This window comes from Salvelinus fontinalis, unplaced genomic scaffold (assembly GCF_029448725.1).
Source record: "Salvelinus fontinalis isolate EN_2023a unplaced genomic scaffold, ASM2944872v1 scaffold_0064, whole genome shotgun sequence".
Classification (NCBI taxonomy): domain Eukaryota; kingdom Metazoa; phylum Chordata; class Actinopteri; order Salmoniformes; family Salmonidae; genus Salvelinus; species Salvelinus fontinalis.
In genome coordinates this window covers 24067-48394 of record NW_026600273.1, presented here as the reverse complement: position 1 = coordinate 48394, position 24328 = coordinate 24067, and the positions used below count along the sequence as shown (strand labels likewise).

At 40.6% G+C, this 24328-nt stretch overlaps 1 protein-coding gene and 1 long non-coding RNA gene across 5 annotated transcripts; both read right to left on the bottom strand.

The window, feature by feature from the left end:
- Positions 1-448: 448 nt before the first annotated feature.
- On the bottom strand, positions 449-14103 carry LOC129842740 (zinc finger protein ZFP2-like). The gene is made up of 2 exons (XM_055911370.1): positions 13295-14103; positions 449-4338 (listed from the first exon to the last, which is right to left on the bottom strand). The coding sequence occupies exons 1-2, from the start codon at positions 13626-13628 to the stop codon at positions 2876-2878; spliced, it is 1797 nt and encodes a 598-aa protein (XP_055767345.1). The 5' UTR covers positions 13629-14103; the 3' UTR covers positions 449-2875.
- Positions 14104-16086: 1983 nt separating this feature from the next.
- On the bottom strand, positions 16087-20405 carry LOC129842761 (uncharacterized). Of its 4 annotated transcripts, none has more exons than XR_008757678.1 (3): positions 18125-20353; positions 16815-17924; positions 16087-16429 (listed from the first exon to the last, which is right to left on the bottom strand). It is a non-coding gene; the product is annotated as an uncharacterized LOC129842761 (long non-coding RNA). The 4 variants fall into 4 exon arrangements; XR_008757680.1 differs by having other exon boundaries at positions 16815-18747; positions 19358-20351; XR_008757679.1 differs by having other exon boundaries at positions 16815-18293; positions 19449-20350.
- Positions 20406-24328: the final 3923 nt, after the last annotated feature.

The following is a 24328-nucleotide window of genomic DNA, read 5'->3' as shown; positions in this document are numbered from 1 at the left end:
TACTGGGAAAATACAGGAATACACTCAGAGCCTCCTGACTGGGCCCTGTTTACACCTCCAAGGTCCCCCCCTCACACAGGAATACACACTCAGAGCCTCCTGACTGGGCCCTGTTTACACCTCCAAGGTCCCCCCCTCACACAGGAATACACACTCAGAGCCTACGAGGCTGTTCTAAAAACACTTTGCGTGGTTCGCTCACCTCTTTTTTTAAACTTGGTTTGAGATTTGGTATCCACTCGGCTCGCTGCCTCTCAGATCAAAGGTGGGACCATCTGCTCCGTTCCCAAAGTGTGGTCTCTCTGAGATCCCAAGTTTGAGGGATCGCTCGTGCATGATTTATTTTCGTCAGGAGCGGTCACCAAGCGAAGATTCACATCCCCATTGCCAAATATGGTTATTTTCTTTCATATCAAATAAGGAGAGACACATTTATCACAAGTCAGAGTTATTCTTAAACTAAATCTTTATTCACTTATTAATAAGGGAGCAGGTCAATACAATGCACACATATAAAGTGAATCAATTGAGTGCTCTACGATAATGATGGCTGGTCGATGAATCACCCCCAGAGATTCGTTGAGAGCCCCGAGACAAAAGTACAAAGGTCTTTTATAGGCAAGATACAACCCTTTCAACCTACATGACCAACAACAGATGTATAGAACGGGTCATAAGGTTAAGATTTGTATGAAAGATACTTATAATTCTCAGCAGACAGTATCTGCTGTAAAAACAGTACTCTTTGTGTAGAGACCAGGGTCTGGCCCTGGGGTCATCTCTCCCTGGTGCCATATAGAACAGAAACATTAACTCATGCTCTGGAATGTGGTCTCTTTAGGTTTTATCACCCAAAAGACATTGTAAATCTCCTGTCAGTGTTTTCTCCCAGAGGCCCATCCTCAGTAAAACACACAGACACAATAGTTCTAAGAACCCTCTATTCTGTTGCATAAAACAACCATTTGATCCAATAAAAGAATTATAACATAATCTTGCAATTTTGCTCTCAGTGTCCACTGAAAGTTGACTAGTAACAACAACTGGGACATAAAAGTCACCCACCATGAGATCCACTAAATCTGCCCAAGAACAGGCAAACAAAAGAACTGGTGTTACACATACTAACTAACGAGGTGACACCAATCAGTGTGCCCTACGTGCTAACGAGCTATACGTGCTAAAGTCCAACCTCAAAACATAAATGGAAAAACGAAAGCCTGGAACACCTTTCCCCTTGAAACAACAAATAAATCCTATAATTTTTGTTGGACAAGTTTGCTCACCACCAACAGAAAACAACTTCCATTTCACATTATAAATCAACTACAATGCTTCACCTTCTACAATATAAACATGGTGTCTACTGGCTGTCAACAATTAAAAACAAGAAAAACAAGCATTTCTAAATAATAATATACAATCGTATTATTTTTTCTTCTTTTTCATTCTATAGAATCCTAGAACTCAATAGCTTCTAGAACTTTCGTCTTCCTAAAACTCACCAGCTTCTAGAACTCTCGTCCCCTTGGAACGAGCCCAAACAAAACTCATCTCCAATACGGAAAAACGTGCAGTCAAAATAAATTGTGATCCATGGCAACGCAATGGCTAAATGCAAAACACAAATCTTTTTGACTGCCCATTCTTGAGACACTCAGCAACCAAGTTGTCCTTACCACGGATGTGTCTGATTTCAAGAGGAAAATCCTGCAATATCCGTAGTAACTTTCCACCTCACTGTGGAGCTCTCTCTTTTCAGGGATCACTCGATAGGCATGTTGTTGGATCGGGGTCCAGTCCCCAATGTCATGCTCTAGTACATTTGGGTTGGCACATCTGAGAATGAACCCTGATATTCTAAAAGAAGGGCAACAATGTCAATATATTTATACCAAAAAATTGTCAGTTGATTGCATAAATAATTATGATTACTAAAAGTTACATGAATTGTAAACATGAAATACCAAAACCAAATGTACACCCCTTTAATAATATGTATTGTCAATAATTCACTTAATGGTAAGGCATGGTATAATAAAAAATGTTTAAAAAAAATAAGATTGCATAGTCTTATTTTCAACGACTTTTCAATTACATTTTGCTAGGTGGGATAGCCTCAATGTCAAAACACAGTTTTAACATGTCCAAATCAATAACCAATATGTAGAAACAGTTTGGGATAAATTGAAAACCTAAACATAACATGTGCTATTTACACAAACATCTGCCACAATAATCATATTTCTTGTATTTTTTTAAACAAGCTCCTTATAAACTGCACAAGCACCAGAAACAGTGTTGTTTTGACAAGTAGCAATAAATCACTGATATCGATTAGGGGGGAAATCAGGTTGTACGTGATGTTGGAATGCATTTAAATGTAGGGGTCGCTAAACAAAGGAACTCAACACTTATTTGTCATAACTCATCGATATCATGCTAAAATCATTTATGTGACAGGAGGGAGATGAGGTTGCACGTCCTGTTAAAACTAGCAGCTCAAAAACTACACGGAATCTGGGAATAATGTGTACTTACTAAATCTCATAAATAGTACTCATTCAATTCAGAGCCTGGATTTTTCCCCTGAGGATAATATCCATATCATGTTGAAATCAATAGAACAGGGGACAAACATTTAGGGTTCTACATTATGACATCATTAAAATACTCCTCCTACAATGTTAAAACATTCTACATTGTGACATCATTAAAATACTCCTCCTACAATGTTAAAACATTCTACATTGTGACATCATTAAAATACTCCTACTACAATGTTAAAACATTCTACATTGTGACATCATTTCATTGATATCATGAAAACTCCTTAATGTATTTTCTGATGATTAGTCAGAGATCTTTTATCAGATTATCTCTGGTCACAGCTATACATTGGCTCTCCTGTGTGTGTTCTCTTGTGCACTGTCAGATAGCTAGATTGACAAAAACTCTTCCCACATTGATCACAGCTATAAGGTTTATCTCCTGTGTGTACTCTCTGGTGTAAAGTCAGATTGCCAGAAGTAGTAAAACTCTTCCCACATTGATTACAGCTACAAGGTTTCTCTCCTGTGTGTGTTCTCTGGTGCACTGTCAGCGCTCCAGATTGGCCAAAACTCTTCCCACATTGATCACAGCTAAATGGTTTCTCTCCTGTGTGTGTTCTCTGGTGTATAGTCAGAGAGCTCAATGTAGTAAAACTCTTCCCACATTGATCACAGCTATAAGGTTTCTCTCCTGTGTGTGTTCTCTGGTGCACTATTAGATAGCCAGATTGACAAAAACTCTTCCCACATTGATCACAGCTATAAGGTTTCTCTCCTGTGTGTGTTCTCTGGTGCACTATTAGATAGCCAGATTGACAAAAACTCTTCCCACATTGATCACAGCTATAAGGTTTCTCTCCTGTGTGTACTCTCTGGTGTAAAGTCAGATTGCCAGAAGTAGTAAAACTCTTCCCACATTGATTACAGCTATAAGGTTTCTCTTCTGTGTGTGTTCTCTGGTGTAAAGTCAGAGAGCCAGATGTAGTAAAACTCTTCCCACATTGATCACAGCTATAAGGTTTCTCTCCTGTGTGTGTTCTCTGGTGTATAGTCAGAGAGCTCGATGTAGTAAAACTCTTCCCACATTGATCACAGCTATAAGGTTTCTCTCCTGTGTGTGTTCTCTGGTGCACTGTCAGATAGCTAGATTGAACAAAGCTCTTCCCACATTGCCCACAGCTATAGGGTTTCTCTCCTGTGTGTATTCTCTGGTGCACTGTCAGGTCTCCAGATCGACCAAAACTCTTCCCACATTGATCACAGCTAAATGGTTTCTCTCCTGTGTGTGTTCTCTGGTGTATAGTCAGAGAGCTCAATGTAGTAAAACTCTTCCCACATTGACCACAGCTATAAGGTTTCTCTCCTGTGTGTATTCTCTGGTGTCGAGACAGATTGCCAGATGTAATAAAACTATTCCCACATTGATCACAGCTATATGGTTTCTCTCCTGTGTGTGTTCTCTGGTGCACTGTCAGATAGCCAGAAGTTGTAAAACTCTTCCCACATTGATCACAGCTATATGGTTTCTCTCCTGTGTGTATTCTCTGGTGCACTGTCAGATCTCCAGATTGACCAAAACTCTTCCCACATTGATCAGAGCTATAAGGTTTCTCTCCTGTGTGTGTTCTCTGATGAACGTTAATGCCTGATGAGGTGTATCTCTTCCCTGTGGATCTCTGCAGATGTTTCTTGAGGAGTTCTGATCTGGAGAGACTCTTCTCTGCCTCGTCAGCATCATGAGGTTGGTGAGGCTCCCCAGAGGATCCACGATAGTTCCGTATCTCTCCTGTGTGAACAACAAAGTCAGACAGATGGTTACAGATCCACTATAAAAGGTGATGCCAACAGCGTAGCCTTGATGTTGTACAACAATTGACGTCTGTAATGAATGTTACAATTATTTGACAATTGTCTTAAAATGAGAGAAGAATAGTCATATTTTAGTAGTAACATCGATGACTGTAGGCTTGAAATAAGTTATTCATGTTGTTGAAACTGTAAGCAGTGAGCCAGACGACTGGCGATTGGTCTCCAATATAGGCCCCTTTCTGTGTTTAATACAATTGTGGCACGAGGGCAAAGCACATACAATTTGGTAACTCCTCCTTGCTAATGAGAAAAATGATAGTTATGGATGTAGTATATCTGGTAATGAGGTAATGAGGAAACCACTAGTTATGGATGTAGTATATCTGGTAATGAGGAAACCACTAGTTATAGATGTAGTATATCTGGTAATGACGAAACCACTAGTTATGGATGTAGTATATCTGCCTGGAACAAAAATGGTGAGCAAAGATTTTAGTTTTCCACAATGTATTATGAATATTACAGCACAAGATCAGGAGTGCTACTCAAGGAAACTCACATTAAGCTCTGTGTCTTTTCACTAATTCACCACCGTGGGGGAAAACTCAGGGGAGTTCTCATAGGCTGACAGCAAAAATAGCCTCCATTTCCAGGTTGCATATGAGTGCATTTCACATTACTTTGGATTATAACTGTAAGGCTCGTTTGAATCTCCTGCTTAATATGTTTGTGTTATTGCCGCAAATCAACTGCTTTATACTTATAAAACACTTCAACCAGTAAAATGCTCTTTAGCTAGCTTTGCCATCAGCCTGAAACTGAGGGTTTGTACATTAAGTGTTTAACAAATTGGCCCATAACTTCACCTAACAACAACATAGACCTACTGTAGGACCCATAACTTCACCTAACAACAACACAGACCTACTGTAGGACCCATAACTTCACCTAACAACAACATAGACCTACTGTAGGACCCATAACTTCACCTAACAATAACATAGACCTAGGACTATAAATCATTTAATATTCCAGGTGAAACATGGAAACTAAAATGTCTTTGTCATGACATTTCATAACCTGATCACCAGATAATTTTGTGAATAATCCCACTAGGCTACTCTGTAATGTGTTGTCATTCTAAATGTCCTGAATAAAGGAAAATAGCTCTGTGTGTTGTACAATAACCTATCCATCAAGGAACAGTTCTCTACACATTATGAGCTGAGTATCTCTGTGTGCAAACAGACTAACGAGACCTTACTGTAAATCAAGCAGACAATAACATTATAAACATAAATTTGTTAGGGATGTTGGATCCAACGTGGAGCACGGCATAACTGTCTTTACCAGAGTAATGAATGAAGAAGCACTTTGGTTGTTGTTGCATGTTGTGATGTTTGTCATGTGACTGGCATTCAGAAAATGATTTCCTGGATCGGCTGATGATAGTTGAACATGTGACTAACTAAACAGCTACAGTATTAAGAATGATGTGTAATTATTGAAGAACTGCGTTAATGACAGTATCCATTTGGGTGTTGTCAATAAAGTTAAGGGGACTTTCGGTTAGAACCATTGGATTTAGCAAACTCTGAAATGATTGAAAACTGTTTCCCCAGCATAACATAAGGAGACATTAAATGTGACGTAGTTAGAGAGCATTTCAGAGATCTGAATACAAAAAAACTGTCCCACTGCAAGATCCAGTATTTAAGTTGAAGTTCATCATATGACAAGCGTAACGTTATGACTATAACTACTGTTCCCTGAAGGAGGGAAACTAGGTACAACATACTATTAAATCCACATGTTATGACTATAACTACTGTTCCCTGAAGGAGGGAAACTAGGTACAACATACTATTAAATCCACATGTTATGACTATAACTACTGTTCCCTGAAGGAGGGAAACTAGGTACAACATACTATTAAATCCACATGTTATGACTATAACTACTGTTCCCTGAAGGAGGGAAACTAGGTACAACATACTATTAAATCCACATGTTATGACTATAACTACTGTTCCCTGAAGGAGGGAAACTAGGTACAACATACTATTAAATCCACACATTATGACTATTACTACTGTTCCCTGAAGGAGGGAAACTAGGAACAACATACTATCATATCCACACCTTCCTGGAATCCCTGTCTTCCACAGGTGATGAGCGTGAGGCTTGGATTTATTCCTTCAATTTAATACCGCTCTTCACCGACCCAGGAAGGGGTGGGGCCAATCAGGTGTTGTACCTCGTTTCCCTCCTTCAGGAAACAGTAATTATAGTCAAAGTTACACTTCCTTTCAGTCGGTCAACTTCGGTACAACATACTATGGAGAAATAGATTCATTCCCCATGCCGACCCAAACGGATACTAAATGAAACGACCCATGGCAGACCACCCAGACCTGACCCCACAAGATGCGTCAGTTTTGTCAATTTATTAATTGTCTTTTGTTTGAAACAGTCCTGTCAATGTTGAGTAAGGACGCACACCTGATTACACATATAGAAGTAGGACTAGTTTACCTGATTACACATATAGAAGTAGGACTAGTCTACCTGGTTACAGATATAGGAAGTAGGACTAGTCTACCTGGTTACACATATAGAAGTACGACTAGTCTACCTGGTTACACATATAGAAGTAGGACTAGTCTACCTGGTTACACATATAGTAGTAGGACTAGTCTACATGGTTACACATATAGAAGTAGGACTAGTCTACATGGTTACACATATAGAAGTAGGACTAGTCTACCCGGTTACACATTTAGAAGTAGGACTAGTCTACCTGGTTACACATATAGAAATATGACTAGTTTACCTGGTCTGAGTGCAAATGAAGACCTATAAAATGTGCCCATTTCGGGATGTCTGATAGTATTTCAGATTGTCTTAACGCACCACCACTAATGAGCTGTGGAGCTTCTAAAAAAAAATGATTCAGCTTCTCCAACTAATTTTTTTCTTCACCTCAAACAGCAGGTAAACAAAGTCTTATTAGAAACCATTACGAGGGCCTCCCGGGTGGCGCAGTGGTCTACGGCACTGCATCGCAGTGCTAACTGCGCCACCAGAGTCTCTGGGTTCGCGCCCAGGCTTTGTCGCAGCCGGCCGCGACCGGGAGGTCCGTGGGGAGACGCACAATTGGCATAGCGTCGTCCGGGGTAGGGAGGGTTTGGCCGGTAGGGATATCCTTGTCTCATCGCGCTCCAGCGACTCCTGTGGCGGGCCGGGCGCAGTGCGCGCCAACCAAGGGGGCCAGGTACACGGTGTTTCCTCCGACACATTGGTGCGGCTGGCTTCCGGGTTGGAGGCGCGCTGTGTTAAAGAAGCAGTACGGCTGGTTGGGTTGTGCTTCGGAGGACGCATGGCTTTCGACCTTCGTCTCTCCCGAGCCCGTACGGGAGTTGTAGCGATTAGACAAGGTAGTAATTACTAGCGATTGGATACCACGAAAAATTGGGGAGAAAATGGGATAAAAAAATAAATAAAAATTTTAAAAAAAGAAACCATTACGAATGACAATAGTTGCTCAAAGTATTTGTAAATTATTTCCAGCTTTCGCCCTTTCGATAACCACTCAGCATTAAAGGGAAAAATGTAATGCTCTGATCCAGTGGAAATGTTATAAAATACCTGATTACTTCTTATCCTTTGCACAAATAGACAACGACAGATGTGTCTGTCCAGAACTCACTGGCACGGGAAACTGAGGGCCCAGAATATTTTATACAATGTTGCAAGTTTCAGAGGACCCAGTTGATAGTTGATAGAATGTTTCAAGTTCGTTGTTGACAGGCCATGTGCAGCCAATGGGATTTATAGGATATTTATTTTTAAATCTGGATATTTTCTACTTGCAGGCTGCAAATGTTTTTGTTTGTTGGTTTCATGTAGGCTATTTTTACATAGTTGGCAATGGCAATAAAAGTTACTTTTAGATTTGTATAATTTTCATTTAGATAGAATGTAGATTAATCACAGATAATGATGTTGAGATAAAGACTATTATAATTATTATTACTATTATAAATTAAATGAAACTGTTCCAGTAAAATGTGAATATGAAAATCCTAACTGGCACCAGATCAGTAGAAATGGTCAGATAAAGTGGGCACCAAATGGAAAAGGTTACTGACTGCTGGTGTAGCCTATGACCAGAAACTATAGGAGCATAACGACTGCCTGTGTAGCCTATTACCAGAAACTATAGGAGCATAACGACTGCTGGTGTAGCCTATTACCAGAAACTATAGGAGCATAACGACTGCTGGTGTAGTCTATTACCAGAAACTATAGGAGCATAACGACTGCTGGTGTAGCGTATTACCAGAAACTATAGGAGCATAACGACTGCTGGTGTAGTCTATTATCAGAAACTATAGGAGCATAACGACTGCTGGTGTAGCCTATTACCAGAAACTATAGGAGCATAACGACTGCTGGTGTAGTCTATTACCAGAAACTATAAGAGCATAACGACTGCTGGTGTAGTCTATTACCAGAAACTATAGGAGCATAACAACTGCTGGTGTAGCCTATTACCAGAAACTATAGGAGCATAACAACTGCTGGTGTAGCCTATTACCAGAAACTATAGGAGCATAACGACTGCTGGTGTTGTCTATTACCAGAAACTATAGGAGCATAACATCAGAATTTACGAAGGCCAGCAGCAGCGGGAGGAGTAGGCTAAAGAAGAAGTTTTTCTGATAGGCTATCTTGTTTCAGAGGGGTGTCATCAATAGCCCAGAATGACAAAGTGAAAACAGGTAAAAAACAGAAATACCTTATTTACTTAATTATTCAGACCCTTTGCTAGCAGACTTTTTATTTGTTGGCTTTATGTAGGCTATTTTTTACATAGTTGGCAATAAAAGTTACTTTTAGATTTGTATAATTTTTATTTAGATTTAGATGGAATGTAGATTAACCTGTTGAGGACAGAGGGCGCTATTTTCACTTTGGGGGAAAATCGTGCCCAATTTAAACGGCCTCGTACTCAATTCTTGCTCGTACAATATGCATATTATTATTACTATTGGATAGAAAACACTCTCTAGTGTCTAAAACCGTTTGAATTATATCTGTGAGTAAAACAGAATTCCTTTTGCAGCAAACTTCCTGATCAGGAAGTGGAAAATCTGAAAACGATGCTCTTTTCTAGGGCATGCCTATAAATGGGCTTGATACGTATAAGTATACATGCACGTCATACACCTTCCACTAGATGTCAAGAGGAAGTGATAGAAGAAATGGAGTGTTTATCTTGGTCTGAGGTGGAATAAATCCTCTTGGCATGACGTGACCCCAATTTCCTGTTTCCTGGAGCGCGCGAAAAGGGACCTGGTATTGCCTTCTGGAAAGCTGTCGTTATAGACGACTAATATCTCCGGCTTTGATTTTATTTGATACATGTGACAATATCATCGTAAAGTATGTTTTTTCAATATAGTTTTATTAGATTATTGAAATTTTTTCGGGACGTTAGGCGTGTTGCGTCGTGTGCCTTTGTTCAGGAAGGATAGCTTCGCGCCACTTGGCTAGTGTGCTTGCTAATTCATGAGGGAAAAAGGACGTTCTAAAACCAAACAACGAATGTTCTGGACAAAGGACCCCTTGTACAACATTCTGATGGAAGATCATCAAAAGTAAGACCCATTTTATGATGCTATTTCATATATCTGTCGAACATGTGTACTATTAGGTAGCGCCCAGATTTTGGGCACTCTGTCGCTTTAACTTAAGCTGGATGTCGTAATGAAGTTATTTTTCGAATTCTAACACGGCGATTGCATTAAGAACTAGTGTATCTATCATTTCCTATACAACATGTATTTTTTAGTCATGTTTATGAATAGTTATTTGGTCAGAATAGGTGAGTTGTAGAAAAATATCCGCACATTCTGGGAAAAGATGCTACGTTAGCACAAGGTATAACCACTGATTTCAGCTCTAAATATGCACATTTTCGAACAAAACATAAGTGTATGTATAACCTGATGTTATAGGACTGTCATCTGACGAAGGTTTATGAAGGTTAGTGAAAATTTATATCTTTTGCTGGTTTATTCGCTATCGCTAACGTGCCTATTGCTAACGTGCCTTGATGAATGAATGTGGTAGTGTGGTAGGCTATTGTAGTAAGCTAATATAATGCTATATTGTGTTTTCGCTGTAAAACACTTAAAAAATCTGAAATATTGGCTGGATTCACAAGATGCTTGTCTTTCATTTGCTGTAGACGATGCATTTTTCAGAAATGTTTTATGATGAGTATTTAGGTATTCCACGTTGGTCTCTATAATTACTCTGGCTGCTTCGGTGCTATTTCTGACGGTAGCTGTGATGGTAACTGCAATGTAAAACTGATTTATAGCTCAAATATGCACATTTTTCGAACAAAACATAGATTTATTGTGTAACATGTTAAAAGACTGTCATCTGATAAAGTTGTTTCTTGGTTAGTTAGGTTGGCATTGTGCATGCTACCTGTGCTGTGAAAAATGTCTGTCCTTTTTTGTATTTGGTGGTGAGCTAACATAAATATACGTGCTGTTTTCGCTGTAAACATTTTTATAAATCGGACATGTTGACTGGATTCACAAGATGTGTATCTTTCATTTGCTCTATTGGATTTGTTAATGTGTGAAAGTTAAATATTTCAAAAAAATATTTTTTGAATTTCGCGCTCTGCCTTTTCAGTGGAATGTGGGAGGAGTTCCGCTAGTGGAACCCCGGGGCCAGACAGGTTAATCACAGAATGATTTTGAGATACTATTATCAATGAAATTAAACTGTTTCAGTAAAATGTGCAAATGAAAATCATAACCGGCACGCAGATCGGTAGAAATGGTCAGATAAATTTGCACTCCAAATGTAGGTTGCCGACTGCTTGTGTAGCCTATTACCAGCAACGTCAGAATGTATGAAGGCCAGCAGGAGGAGGTGGTTCAGGAAGAGTTTCTTCTCTTCTGGTTGGGCGTTATTGATGTAATGGCATGAAAATACATTGGCTGAATATTATACAATGACTTATCAACAGCTCTAACAATTTGACCCCCACAGGAAATCTACACTGGCAATTCTAGAATATACTATATAGCCTAGAAACCTGGTTAAACTATCATTATGACATCATGGATGAATTCTAGAATGTACTATATAGCCTAGAAACCTGGTTAAACTATCATTATGACATCATGGATGAATTCTAGAATATACTATATATCCTAGAAACCTGGTTAAACTATCATTACAACATCATGGATGAATTCTAGAATATACTATACATCCTAGAAACCTGGTTAAACTATCATTATGACATCATGGATGAATTCTAGAATATACTATATATCCTAGAAACCTGGTTAAACTATCATTATGACATCACGGATGAATTCTAGAATATACTATATATCCTAGAAACCTGGTTAAAATATAATTTTGACCTCATGGATGGCCAGTCCTTGTATTCATAGTGTAGTGAATTCAGGGGGCAGCCCTGAGCTGAACTCAAACCTGGGTCCAGCGACTGTCAAGCCAACACCTTAAAACTGTTTTGCCAAGATGTCTGAACTTCTTGACGAGATCGCTAGGTTTTGGGTTACGGTTGATACAATAGCTTTCTCTATGAATTTGAGAGTGGTTACATTTCTCCAGCCCCCATCCCTCAGCTGTTTACCAAACTAAGTCTCAGGGCAGCCATTTTGTTGCTGTTTAAATACTAGGTTGTCCCTTTAAAAAAGCCACACAAGAATCAATCAACCAATAACAAAGCTGTAATTCCAACACTGTTTTGCTAATAAGATGATGGATGGGGCTGGAGAAATGTAACTACTTTCAAATTCATAGAAAGACCTATGGATGCAAGGACTGACCATCCATGATATCAACATTATAGTTTTAACCATCTTGATGCTATAAAGTGTTGATTTACATTGTTTCTAAACATTGGAGTAAAAAAGGCTTATTCTGGGTTCTGATGGGGTACAACAGTTGAACTAAGCTCATGAGGCATGTGTTATGTTCTTCAAGAAACAATGGCTATAAATAAATAATTTAAAAATCAAAATATGGATGTGGTAATTTCAGATTTCCCCTTTAACACCACACATCCTTCCAGTGACTGGAGCGAATTTCAAAAATAGCTGAAGCTGGAGACTTATATTTCCCTCACCAACTTTAAACATCAGCTATCTGAGCAGCTAACTGATCGCTGCAGCTGTACATGTACTTTTCTGCTCTTTTGCACACCAGTATCTCTACTTGCACATCATCATCTGCTCATTTATCACTCCAGTGTTAATCTGCTAAATTGTAATTCTTCGCTACTATGGACTGTTCATTGCCTACCTCCTCATGCCTTTTGCACACACTATATATAGACTCTTTCTTTTCTACTGTGTCATTGACTTGCTTATTGTGTTATTGGCTTGTTTATTGTATGCTATTCCATGTGTAACTCTGTGTTGTTGTCTGTGTCACACTGCTTTGCTTTATCTTGGCCAGGTCGCAGTTGTAAATGAGAACTTGTTCTCAACTGGCCTACCTGGTTAAACTATCATTATGACATCATAGCCTACCTGGATAAACTATCATTATGACATCATGGTCACCTGGTTAAACTATCATTATGACATCATGGCCAACTGGTTAAACTATCATTATGACATCATGGCCTACCTGGTTAAACTATCATTATGACATCATGGCCTACCTGGTTAAACTATCATTATGACATCATGGCCTACCTGGTTAAACTATCGTTATGACATCATGGCCTACCTGGTTAAACTATCGTTATGACATCATGGCCTACCTGGTTAAACTATCGTTATGACATCATGGTCACCTGGTTAAATAAAAAAACATCAGTTCAACTGCAGAGTTTGTGCCTCTGTTTTTAAGGCAGTACTTACTTGTGTTAACCAGGGCCCGTTCATCGTTAGAACCATTGTTAAGATGCGTTTGGGAAACCGAGTCCAGAAATCCAGTTTCCTCCTCTTCTTCCACCTCCTTTTTCAATGTGACAGTCATTTCCCTCTCCTCCTCTTTCACTCCAAAAACTGCATCCTCCTCTTTCTCCTCTTCTTTTACTGTAACATCCTCTTCCTCTTTCACTGTAACAGCCTCAACCTCTACTTCTTGTTTTACTGTGATATCCTTCTCTTCCTTCTCCTCTTTGACGAGAGCTTCTTTCTCTGTCCAGCAGTCCTCCTCTTCATTAACAAGAGAGTAGCTTAGTGACCTCATGGTTGAAGATGTTAGCTAGCTAGGCTAATGCTAACTTAACCAGCCCGCTAGATGAATAATGAAAACAATACCGTAAATATGAAATTAAAACGGATAACTAATTAGGCGACAGAAGTGGTTTTAAAATACAGTGGCTAATATACACTAAAGCGTCTAAAGAGCTTTATTGGTTCAGCTATTTTGTCTAGCAAGCTACCGAGGTGGCTGACTGTCTGTTGCTGCTGTTGAAAGAAGCGTTCCGTCCACTAGATTATACGTCACAGTAGCAGCATTGCCTTAAAGTCGCAGACCGCAATCTGCTGACTGGAGTGGGTAACGCAGTTGAGTAAAATGTAAATTTAATTTTCAGACAAAAAATTAAAGGGTAGGAATCAGGGACGTCGCTAGAACCAAAATATGAATTAGCCCCCCCTAAATAAATCAATATCAGTCAATATATTTTTTCTGTGATTTCTTATTTCGTCAACCGTTCCATCGCATCTTAAACATCTTACCGGGCCGGCACTAGGACGGGGGGGGGGGGGGGGAGGGGGGGGGGGGGGGGGGGGGGGTGCTGCTGCTGCTGCTGCGCTAATGACTGTTAGACTTTCTTCAGCAAAGATGGCGGACAGAAATACTAGGAGAGAGGGGTAACCCTACACAGAACTGAACTGAATCAAAGATGGCGGACAGAAATACTAGGAGAGAGGGGTACCCCTACACAGAACTGAACTGAATCAAAGATGTCAAACAGAAATACTAGGAGAGAGGGGTACCCCTACACAGAACTGAACTGAATCAAAGATGGCGAACAGAAATACTAGGAGAGAGGGGTAACCCTACACAGAACTGAACTGAATCAAAGATGGCGAACAGAAATACTAGAAGAGAGGGGAACCCCTACACAGAACTGAACTGAATCAAAGATGACGAACAGAAATACTAGGAGAGAGGGGAACCCCTACACAGAACTGAACTGAATCAAAGATGGCGAACAGAAATACTAGAAGAGAGGGGAACCCCTACACAGAACTGAACTGAATCAAAGATGGCGGACAGAAATACTAGGATGGAAGCAAATGTAAGGGATTATAACGTCATAACTAATCATGCAAAAACATGTACAGTTGACAGGAATGTTAGTTCATGTAGAGACAAACGATTATGCATTTTCGTTATCATAGTTCATTTAAGAAAATCGTGATTTAGCCAGCTAACTGACTAGCTAACATTAGCCAGCTAGTTGACTAGCTAACATTAGCCAGCTAACTGACCCAGCTAACATTAGCCAGCTAGCTGACTAGCTAACATTAGCCAGCTAGCTGACTAGCTAACATTAGCCAGCTAGCTGACTAGCTTTATGGGTGTTGTGACATGAGAATGAAATTGTAATTCTGGTTGTTTTAGGGACTCCTGAAACAACCAGCAAACCAGGCGGTTGATTTGTGAAACAGTGGATGTAAAGAATCTAGCTAGCTGAAGAATTTACTGCAAATTGAATGTATAATTTTGTAAGCTTTCCTTGCTGATATTTGCCATGCAGATAGATGAAATCACGTAGCTAGCTATGTTCTTGCTTATTGTGCAGTGGATGATTCAAATCCCTGTATGCCCATGGATGTGTAGCTAGCTATCTAGCCGATCTGTCGTTTTGGGAAACAGTGGATGTATAGAATCTAGCTTGCTGAAGAATTTACTGCAAATTGAATGTATAATTTTGTACGCTTGCCTTGCTGATATTTGCCATGCAGATAGATGAAATCACGTAGCTAGCTATGTTCTTGCTTATTCTGCAGTGGATGATTCAAATCCCTGTATGCCCATGGATGTGTAGCTAGCTATCTAGCCGATCTGTGTATGGACCCAAACGTTTGGTATACATATTAGTCCAGAACCTAGCTATGAACCTCAGCTATCATAGCCAGTTGTATCAACTTTAAAACAGCCTGAATGACATTAATGAAGCCTATGAATTGAGTAGAATATAATATCATGTTGTGCCAAGGATGCAAGTCGTATATACATGTAGTTATTACCATGCATGAGATCCCCACTTTGTAGCCTGTACATTTAATATATTCACTGATCATGTACTCTACCTTGGCAAATAAAGGTGCAGTTTAGGTATGAATGTCTTTGAGATGATTTTTTCAGTCATATCCAATACCAGGAGAATCAAATTCCAGTCTTTGAATGACGCTGTGTCTGCATGTATGTATTACAATTATACACTTCAACAGTGTTCACCAATCTTGGTCCTGGGACATCAATGGTTACACATTGTAACTAATAGACTAGAAACAGGATTTAACTAGTTAATTCATATATACAGAAATATAATGTTAAAAACCAGAACACTACACTTCCTATGCATCATGTAAATACTCCAACACCGGTTCATCTCAACATCTAATGCCCTTCATCTGCATTGATCTGATAAACACAGGATAGGTGGAGTATTTCATCACATTACACTTCATTTCAACCAGTAGAGAATGTGAAACGCTTTATTGAAAAGCTCATTATCCAAGTGATATAAATACAAGTTTAATCTGTACTTCAATGCACATCTGTTGTGCATTATAAAAACAGAGGAAGAAAGAGGTGGAGAGAGAGGTGTAAAAGACAGAAAGGGAAAGAGGTAAGCACATAGGAGCAGGGAAGGCAGCACATGATTAATGAATCACAGTGCTACATAAATATTCTCTCAGTTCATCACAATTACATAATAGTGTCTCTAGTCGGCCCAAAGGTTATCTTAAAAGCAGGTGAGGTGGCGATGATGGGACTGGGGTTTGGCATCCTCTCACATAAAAACATATCTGCAGACGAGAGACAGATGGAGAGAGAGAGCATGGTTAAGCCTTGTGTTTTTATTCTAACATTGTTAGTCATCAATCAGGAGGTGAAATGCAAAACTGACCTGGGATCATTAACTCTGGGACTACTGCATCTCTCTGTATTTCAATGTAAAGCATCTCTTTAATAATACTTCCTGCATAATATAAACTGACCTGGGATCATTAACTCTGGGACTATTGCATCTCTATCTGTATTTCAATGTAAAGAATCTCTTTAATAATACTTCCTGTATAATATAAACTGACCTGGGATCATTAACTCTGGGACTACTACATCTATCTGTATTTCAATGTAAAGCATCTCTTTAATCATACTTCCTGTTGACCTGACCAAGTGACCTCTCACCTCTGATCATGCTGTGCCCTCTATGTAGCCAGTTCAGATGCAGGAGGGGTTCACCGACACAGCTGATATAACCTAGAGGACTTAGGGAGAAGAGGAGAGAGGGATGAAGTGAAGGAGAGAGACTGTTATTGAGAAAATAAGGTAGTTAAAGCCACAGTGTTCAACAGGAATCTGTGTGTGGCCTCACCTGGTGTCCACACCACACTAAGTGGCTGCAGAGTACTTTATGCTGAAAAACATGAACGGGCACACAAAGACAAACAATATAGCGTAGTTATAGAAATAATGAAGTGTCTTACTATTCTCCATGGTTGGCCCTCTTGCCTATTCTTTGAAGGTGGAAGGAGCCACAGTTAAAGGGAGAGAAACTGTGAATTGAATAACTGCAGTTGACATTGCTAAGTAAATGGAAGAATACTCTTATTTCAATGTGAATGGCTCTTAAAAGAGCCTTTGGTTGTGCATAGTGTAGTCTATGGTGTTGCCAGGGAACAGCACCCTCTTAAAAGAGTCTTTGGTTGAGCATAGTGTAGTCTATGGTGTTGCTAGGGAACAGCACCCTCTTAAAAGAGCCTTTGGTTGTGCATAGTGTAGTCTATGGTGTTGCTAGGGAACAGCACCCTCTTAAAAGAGCCTTTGGTTGTGCATAGTGTAGTCTATGGTGTTGCCAGGGAACAGCACCCTCTTAAAAGAGTCTTTGGTTGAGCATAGTGTAGTCTATGGTGTTGCCAGGGAACAGTACCCTCTTAAAAGAGCCTTTGGTTGTGCATAGTGTAGTCTATGGTGTTGCCAGGGAACAGCACCCTCTTTGAAGAAGTAGGAGGTGAAGATCTCCCGAACACGGATTGCCTCTCTTGCTGCGTGGTTGGACCCCATCCTTGAAACATCCTGCAGAGCAGCAGACTCCTCCTCTGGGACACGGCGGCGAGCTGCAGATCCCCTCCTGGTCCGCGTGTCCATCCTCATGAAGTTACGCAGGACACAGGTAGCTTTCACACACCTGAATTCCTCTAGGAGGCAATCCCAGATGACCCTGGTCACCCAACCTTGCAGTGCCCTACACGGCAACTGTAGGCAATCGTTTTGAAGGAATCTCCAGTTACAAGGTATCTGTAGGAATATGGAAGACAATGTCATTATTAGACTGTTACATCACCAGGTCATTGTGGATTACTAAAGTATAATATCCCTGATAACAAATCATGATAACATTGGATTGATAGATGCATGGGCACATATATGTACATGTGTAGCATGTGACAATAACAGGATCATATCAAGGATGGCATCACAAATGACTACATAAATACCACTTGAAGCTTGATGATAAGTTGATCATTTGAATCAGCTGTGCAGTGCTGAGGCAAAAACAACAATGTGCCTCTTTGAGTCCCCAGGACTGAGAACCACTGCTCTTCATTGGGACCTCTTCATATGTAGACTGGCTTTCATAGCGCTCTTTATCTGAGGACAGAAAACCTCACAAGAAACTCACTTCATTATAGTCAAATTACACCACACTGAATATTATGTTACTATTATCGCCGTCCTCACTTCTAGGGACAGGAACTACACAAAAGTACCTGCCCTATCCAGAATAGCCTCCTCTCTCACTGACAGTTGGGGCTGCTATCCTTTCACCCTCCATGGTTGTTAGCTAGCTACCTTCAAATGCATTTGGAGTTTGTTTTTTTATAGTGATAAATACATCAAGATAGCTAGCTAATATGAAGTTAGACAGCTGATGATATTTAATTCACTTAGCTATCTATCTATACAGACTGGTTACCTATTTAGATGTGATATGAAAGTATTGTGTGAAATTATTTTGATGTTAAAGTATTTAAAATTATTTTGATGTGATATGAAAGTATTGTGTGAAATAATTGTTATGTGATATGAAAGTATTATGTGAAATTATTTTGAGGAGTAACTGGGGCAGAGAATCAGGAGTAGAAACAATAACAAAGCGTACTCCCTGCCCGTTGAGAATCGATTCACATTTAGATGGAATATTTGACTATTTTAGCTGCCAGAGCCAGTCTACCTCTGAAAATAACATACAGTCCTTGGACCTTGAGGAGTAACGGGGGCAGCAATCAGCAGTAGAAACAATATCAAAGCGTACTCCCTGCCTGTTTCGGTAAAAAGCTGAGGGATGGGGCTGGAGAAATGCAACCATTCATGATATCAACATTCTAGTTATAACCACGTTTTGAGGATATACAGTGTTTGTTTATATTTACTGACTAACATTGGAGTAAAATAAATGCTTATATTTTGGGTTCTGATGGGGTACAACAGTTGAACTAAGCTCATGAGGCATTTATAAGGGAATTCTTCAAGAAACAATGGGTACATATCATTAATGTATAAGTCCCAAAATGGATGTAACAACTGCTGATTGCCCCTTTAAGACTACATATTGGGCGAATCTAATAGGAGATATTGAGGACTACAGTATTTCAGGCATTGTCATTGGATGCATTTGATCAATTGTTAACGTTTTGTTGATGGTCCACTCTTGATGTTCTACACGTTACAGTGTAGCTTCAGCCATTCCTACAGAACAACATTAAAGTGTAGAACCCCTTTACTGCATATTGGTTCAATGACTGCAGAGACGGTACTTACTGGGGTTAAACGGATCTCCAACCTCCTCTTCTTCCTCCAATGTGACAGTAATCTCCCCCTCCTCTTTCACACCAAAAACTACATCCTCCTCTTTCTCATCTTCCTCCTCTTTAACTCTGAACGCGTCTTCCTCTTCTTTCACTGAAACGTCTTTCTCTTCTTCTTTCACTGTAACAGCCTCACCCTCTACTTCTTGTTTTACTGTGACATCCTCTTCTTCCTCCTCCTCTTTCACGTTAATGTTCAGCCACAGACCTCCTTTCTCCGTCCAGCAGACCTTATCCTCTTCTTCAACGAGAGGGGAGAAGTTTAGGGAGCTCATGTTCAGGGATGTTAGCTAGCTAGCTATCATTAGCGACTAGGCTAGTGCTAACTTAACCAGCCAGCTACTATAGCTGACTAATACAAAATAACGTAATATTAAATAGGTTAACAAGTAGATACGACCTAAGTGTGTCGAAAACACAGCAGCTAATATACACCGAAAGCGTATAAATAGCTTGAATCGTTCGGCTATGTTGGCTAGCAAGCTACGGAGGTGGTTGACGAGCTGTTTATGAAGAACCGTCCACTAGATTATACGTCACGCTGGCAGCGTCGCCTGAAAGACGCACATCGCCGTCTGCTGACTGGAGGGGAAACGCAGTTGAGGATCATATTTTATTTTCAGACAAAGATTATTTTAAATGGATTTAATTAAATAATACCATTATATTGAGACATACAAAGACAGGAATGTGTTGATTGATTAGTGTGGATAAAAAATGTTTACTACAGCACATTTAAGGCAGTTTCATTAAGTCAAACTAAATCTAAATAATTAGCAAGCTACTGTAGGTCCATACTGCTCCTACATGGTGTAACAATACGTCATGTAGATGTATATAATGAACAGACTAGGTCTATACTGCTCCAACATGGTGTAACAATACATCATGTAGATGTATATAATGAACAGACTAGGTCTATACTGCTCCAACATGGTGTAACAATACATCATGTAGATGTATATAATGAACAGACTAGGTCTATACTGCTCCTACATTGTGTAACAATACATCATGTAGATGTATATAATGAACAGACTAGGTCTATACTGCTCCTACATGGTGTAACAATACATCATGTAGATGTATATAATGAACAGACTAGGTCTATACTGCTCCTACATGGTGGAACAATACATCATGTAGATGTACATAATGAACAGACTAGGTCTATACTGCTCCTACATTGTGTAACATTACATCATGTAGATGTATATAATGAACAGACTAGGTCCATACTGCTCCTACATGGTGTAACAATACATCATGTAGATGTATATAATGAACAGACTAGGTCTATACTGCTCCTACATGGTGTAACTATACATCATGTAGATGTACACTACCATTAAAAGTTTGGGGTCACTTAGAAATGTCCTTGTTTTTTAAAGAAAATCTAATTTTTTCATTTATTTACCTGTTTTTGCTTTGTCATTATGGTGTATTGTGATGTCATTATGGGGTATTGTTATGTCATTATTGGGTATTTTGATGTCATTATTGGGTATTGTGTAGATTAATGAGGGGAAAAAATGATTGAATCAATTTTAGAATAAGGCTGTAACGTAACAAAATGTGGAAAAGGTGAAGGGGTCTGAATGCTTTCTGAATGCATTGTATATATAGGGGCAGTACTTAGTGACATCACTTCATGAAACAGGAGGTACAAATATATAACATAGTTTCACAATATCAACATTCAATGTATCAAAATATATGACCAAGCTGGAAGTGGAAACGCCAGCCCAGCCACAATCCTAGAGGTTCACTGATGATCAACCTCCTCCTTCACATCTGACTCCTGATGATCAACCTCCTCCTTCACATCTGACTCCTGATGATCAACCTCCTCCTTCACATCTGACTCCTGATGATCAACCTCCCCCTTCACATCTGACTCCTGATGATCAACCTCCTCCTTCACACCTGACTCCTGATGATCAACCTCCTCCTTCACATCTGACGCCAGTGATCAATCCAGAGCGTCTTCTTTTTTGGGAAATCCCGATGGACGACGTCATCGAATAGGACGTCATCACCACCACCGCCCACAAGTTAATTGTCATTGAGGTTATTAATGGGAAGATGATATAAAAAAAAAAAATGATACAATTTTATAATAATATAAAGACCTGCTGTTTTCAAACTCTATTCCCTATGATGTATACTACAACAAAAATAACTTAAAATGTATAAATGTATAACACTCATGACTTGACTGATTAAAGTAAACCACAGTTTTGTAAATACATAACGCCATCTAACCAAATATCAAATGAATGTTAGCTATATGCAGTTATCTTAGCCAGCCAGCTAACATAAGCTATATGCAGTTATCTTAGCCAGCCAGCTAACGTTAGCCATATGCAGTTATCTTAGCCAGCCAGCTAATGTTAGCTATATGCAGTTATCTTAGCCAGCCAGCTAACATTAGCTATATGCAGTTATCTTAGCCAGCCAGCTAACAATTAGCTAAATGCAGTTATCTTAGCCAGCCAGCTAACAATTAGCTAAATGCAGTTATCTTAGCCAGCTAACGTTAGCCATATGCAGTTATCTTAGCCAGCCAGATAACGTTAGCTATATGCAGTTATCTTAGCCAGCCAGCTAACATTAGCTATATGCAGTTATCTACGCCAGCCAGCTAACATTAGCTATAGGCAGTTATCTTAACCAGCTAACGTTAGCCATATGCAGTTATCTTAGCCAGCCAGCTAACGTTAGCTTTACGCAGTTATCTTAGCCAGCCAGCTAACATTAGCTATATGCAGTTATCTACGCCAGCAAGCTAACATTAGCTATATGCAGTTAACTTAGCCTGCCAGCTAACGTTAGCTATTTAGCCAACTAGCTATTAGCCTAACCAGCGTAGCCAACCAGCTAACGTTAGCTATTTAGCCAACTAGCTATTAGCCTAACCAGCGTAGCCAACCAGCTAACGTTAGCTATTTAGCCAACTAGCTATTAGCCTAACCAGCGTAGCCAACCAGCTAACGTTAGCTATTTAGCTAACTAGCTATTAGCCTAACCAGCGTAGCCAACCAGCACCGAGACCATTTAGAACCAAACTAACAAAACCTAAACGTGTTTGCAGATCAAAAGATCGAGGACAACAGAATGATGGGAGAAAATAAACCTTCAGAAGTCATTGATCAATGCTGATAAAGTAACACACTGCTTAAATAATAATGAGTAGTTATTTATGATGTAAGGTGATTTGTAGATCAGTCAGTCGGCAGCAGTGTCGAACCAAACCAAACCTGGCCTGGTGGTAATAATGACCTGGTGGTTATAATGACCTGGTGGTAATAATGACCTGGTGGTTATAATGACCTGGTGGTTATAATGACCTGGTGGTAATAATGACCTGGTGGTAATAATGACCTGGTGGTAATAATGACCTGGTGGTAATAATGACCTGGTGGTTCTAATGACCTGGTGGTAATAATGACCTGGTGTTTATAATGACCTGGTGGTAATAATAACCTGGTGGTTATAATGACCTGGTGGTTATAATGACCTGGTGGTAATAATGACCTGGTGGTAATAATGACCTGGTGGTTATAATGACCTGGTGGTTATAATGACCTGGTGGTTATAATGACCTGGTGGTTATAATGACCTGGTGGTTGGCATAACGCAAGCAGAACCCGAGAACAGGATGGCCTCCACCACACAGCCTGATGACACTGCACCAGCCTACCAGTCTGCTCCAGCACAGGTCAGAATACCAGTCTCCAAGTCTGCTCCAGCACAGTGTGCTCCAGCCCAGGTCAAAATACCAGCCTCTCAGTCTGCTCCAGCCCAGGTCAGAATACCAGTCTCCCAGTCTGCTCCTGCACAGGTCAGAATACCAGCCTCCCAGTCTGCTCCAGCCCAGGTCAGAATACCAGCCTCCCAGTCTGCTCCAGGACAGGTCAGAATACCAGCCTCCCAGTCTGCTCCAGCACAGTGTGCTCCAGCCCAGGTCAGAATACCAGTCTCCCAGTCTGCTCCAGCCCAGATCAGAATACCAGTCTCCCGGTCTGCTCCAGCACAGGTCAGAATACCAGCCTCCCAGTCTGCTCCAGCACAGTGTGCTCCAGCCCAGGTCAGAATACCAGCCTCTCAGTCTGCTCCAGCCCAGGTCAGAATACCAGCCTCTCAGTCTGCTCCAGCCCAGGTCAGCCAACCAGCCTCTCAGTCTGCTCCAACACAGTGTGCTCCAGCCCAGGTCAGAATACCAACCTCCCAGTCTGCTCCAGCCCAGGTCAGAATAACCGGCCTCCCAGTCTGCTCCAGCCCAGGTCAGAATACCAGCCTCTCAGTCTGCTCCAGCCCAGGTCAGCCAACCAGCCTTTCAGTCTGCTCCAACACAGTGTGCTCCAGCCCAGGTCAGAATACCAACCTCCCAGTCTGCTCCAGCCCAGGTCAGAATAACCGGCCTCCCAGTCTGCTCCAGCCCAGGTCAGAATACCAGCCTCTCAGTCTGCTCCAGCCCAGGTCAGCCAACCAGCCTCTCAGTCTGCTCCAACACAGTGTGCTCCAGCCCAGGTCAGAATACCAGCCTCCCAGTCTGCTCCAGCCCAGGTCAGAATACCAGCCTCCCAGTCTGCTCCAGCCCAGGTCAGAATACCAGCCTCCCAGTCTGCTCCATCCGAGGTCAGAATACCAGCCTCCCAGTCTGCTCCAGCACAGGTCAGAATACCAGCCTCTCAGTCTGCTGCAGCCCAGGTCAGAATACCAGTTTCCCGGTCTGCTCCAGCACAGGTCAGAATACCAGCCTCCCAGTCTGCTCCAGCACAGTGTGCTCCAGCCCAGGTCAGAATACCAGTCTCTCAGTCTGCTCCAACA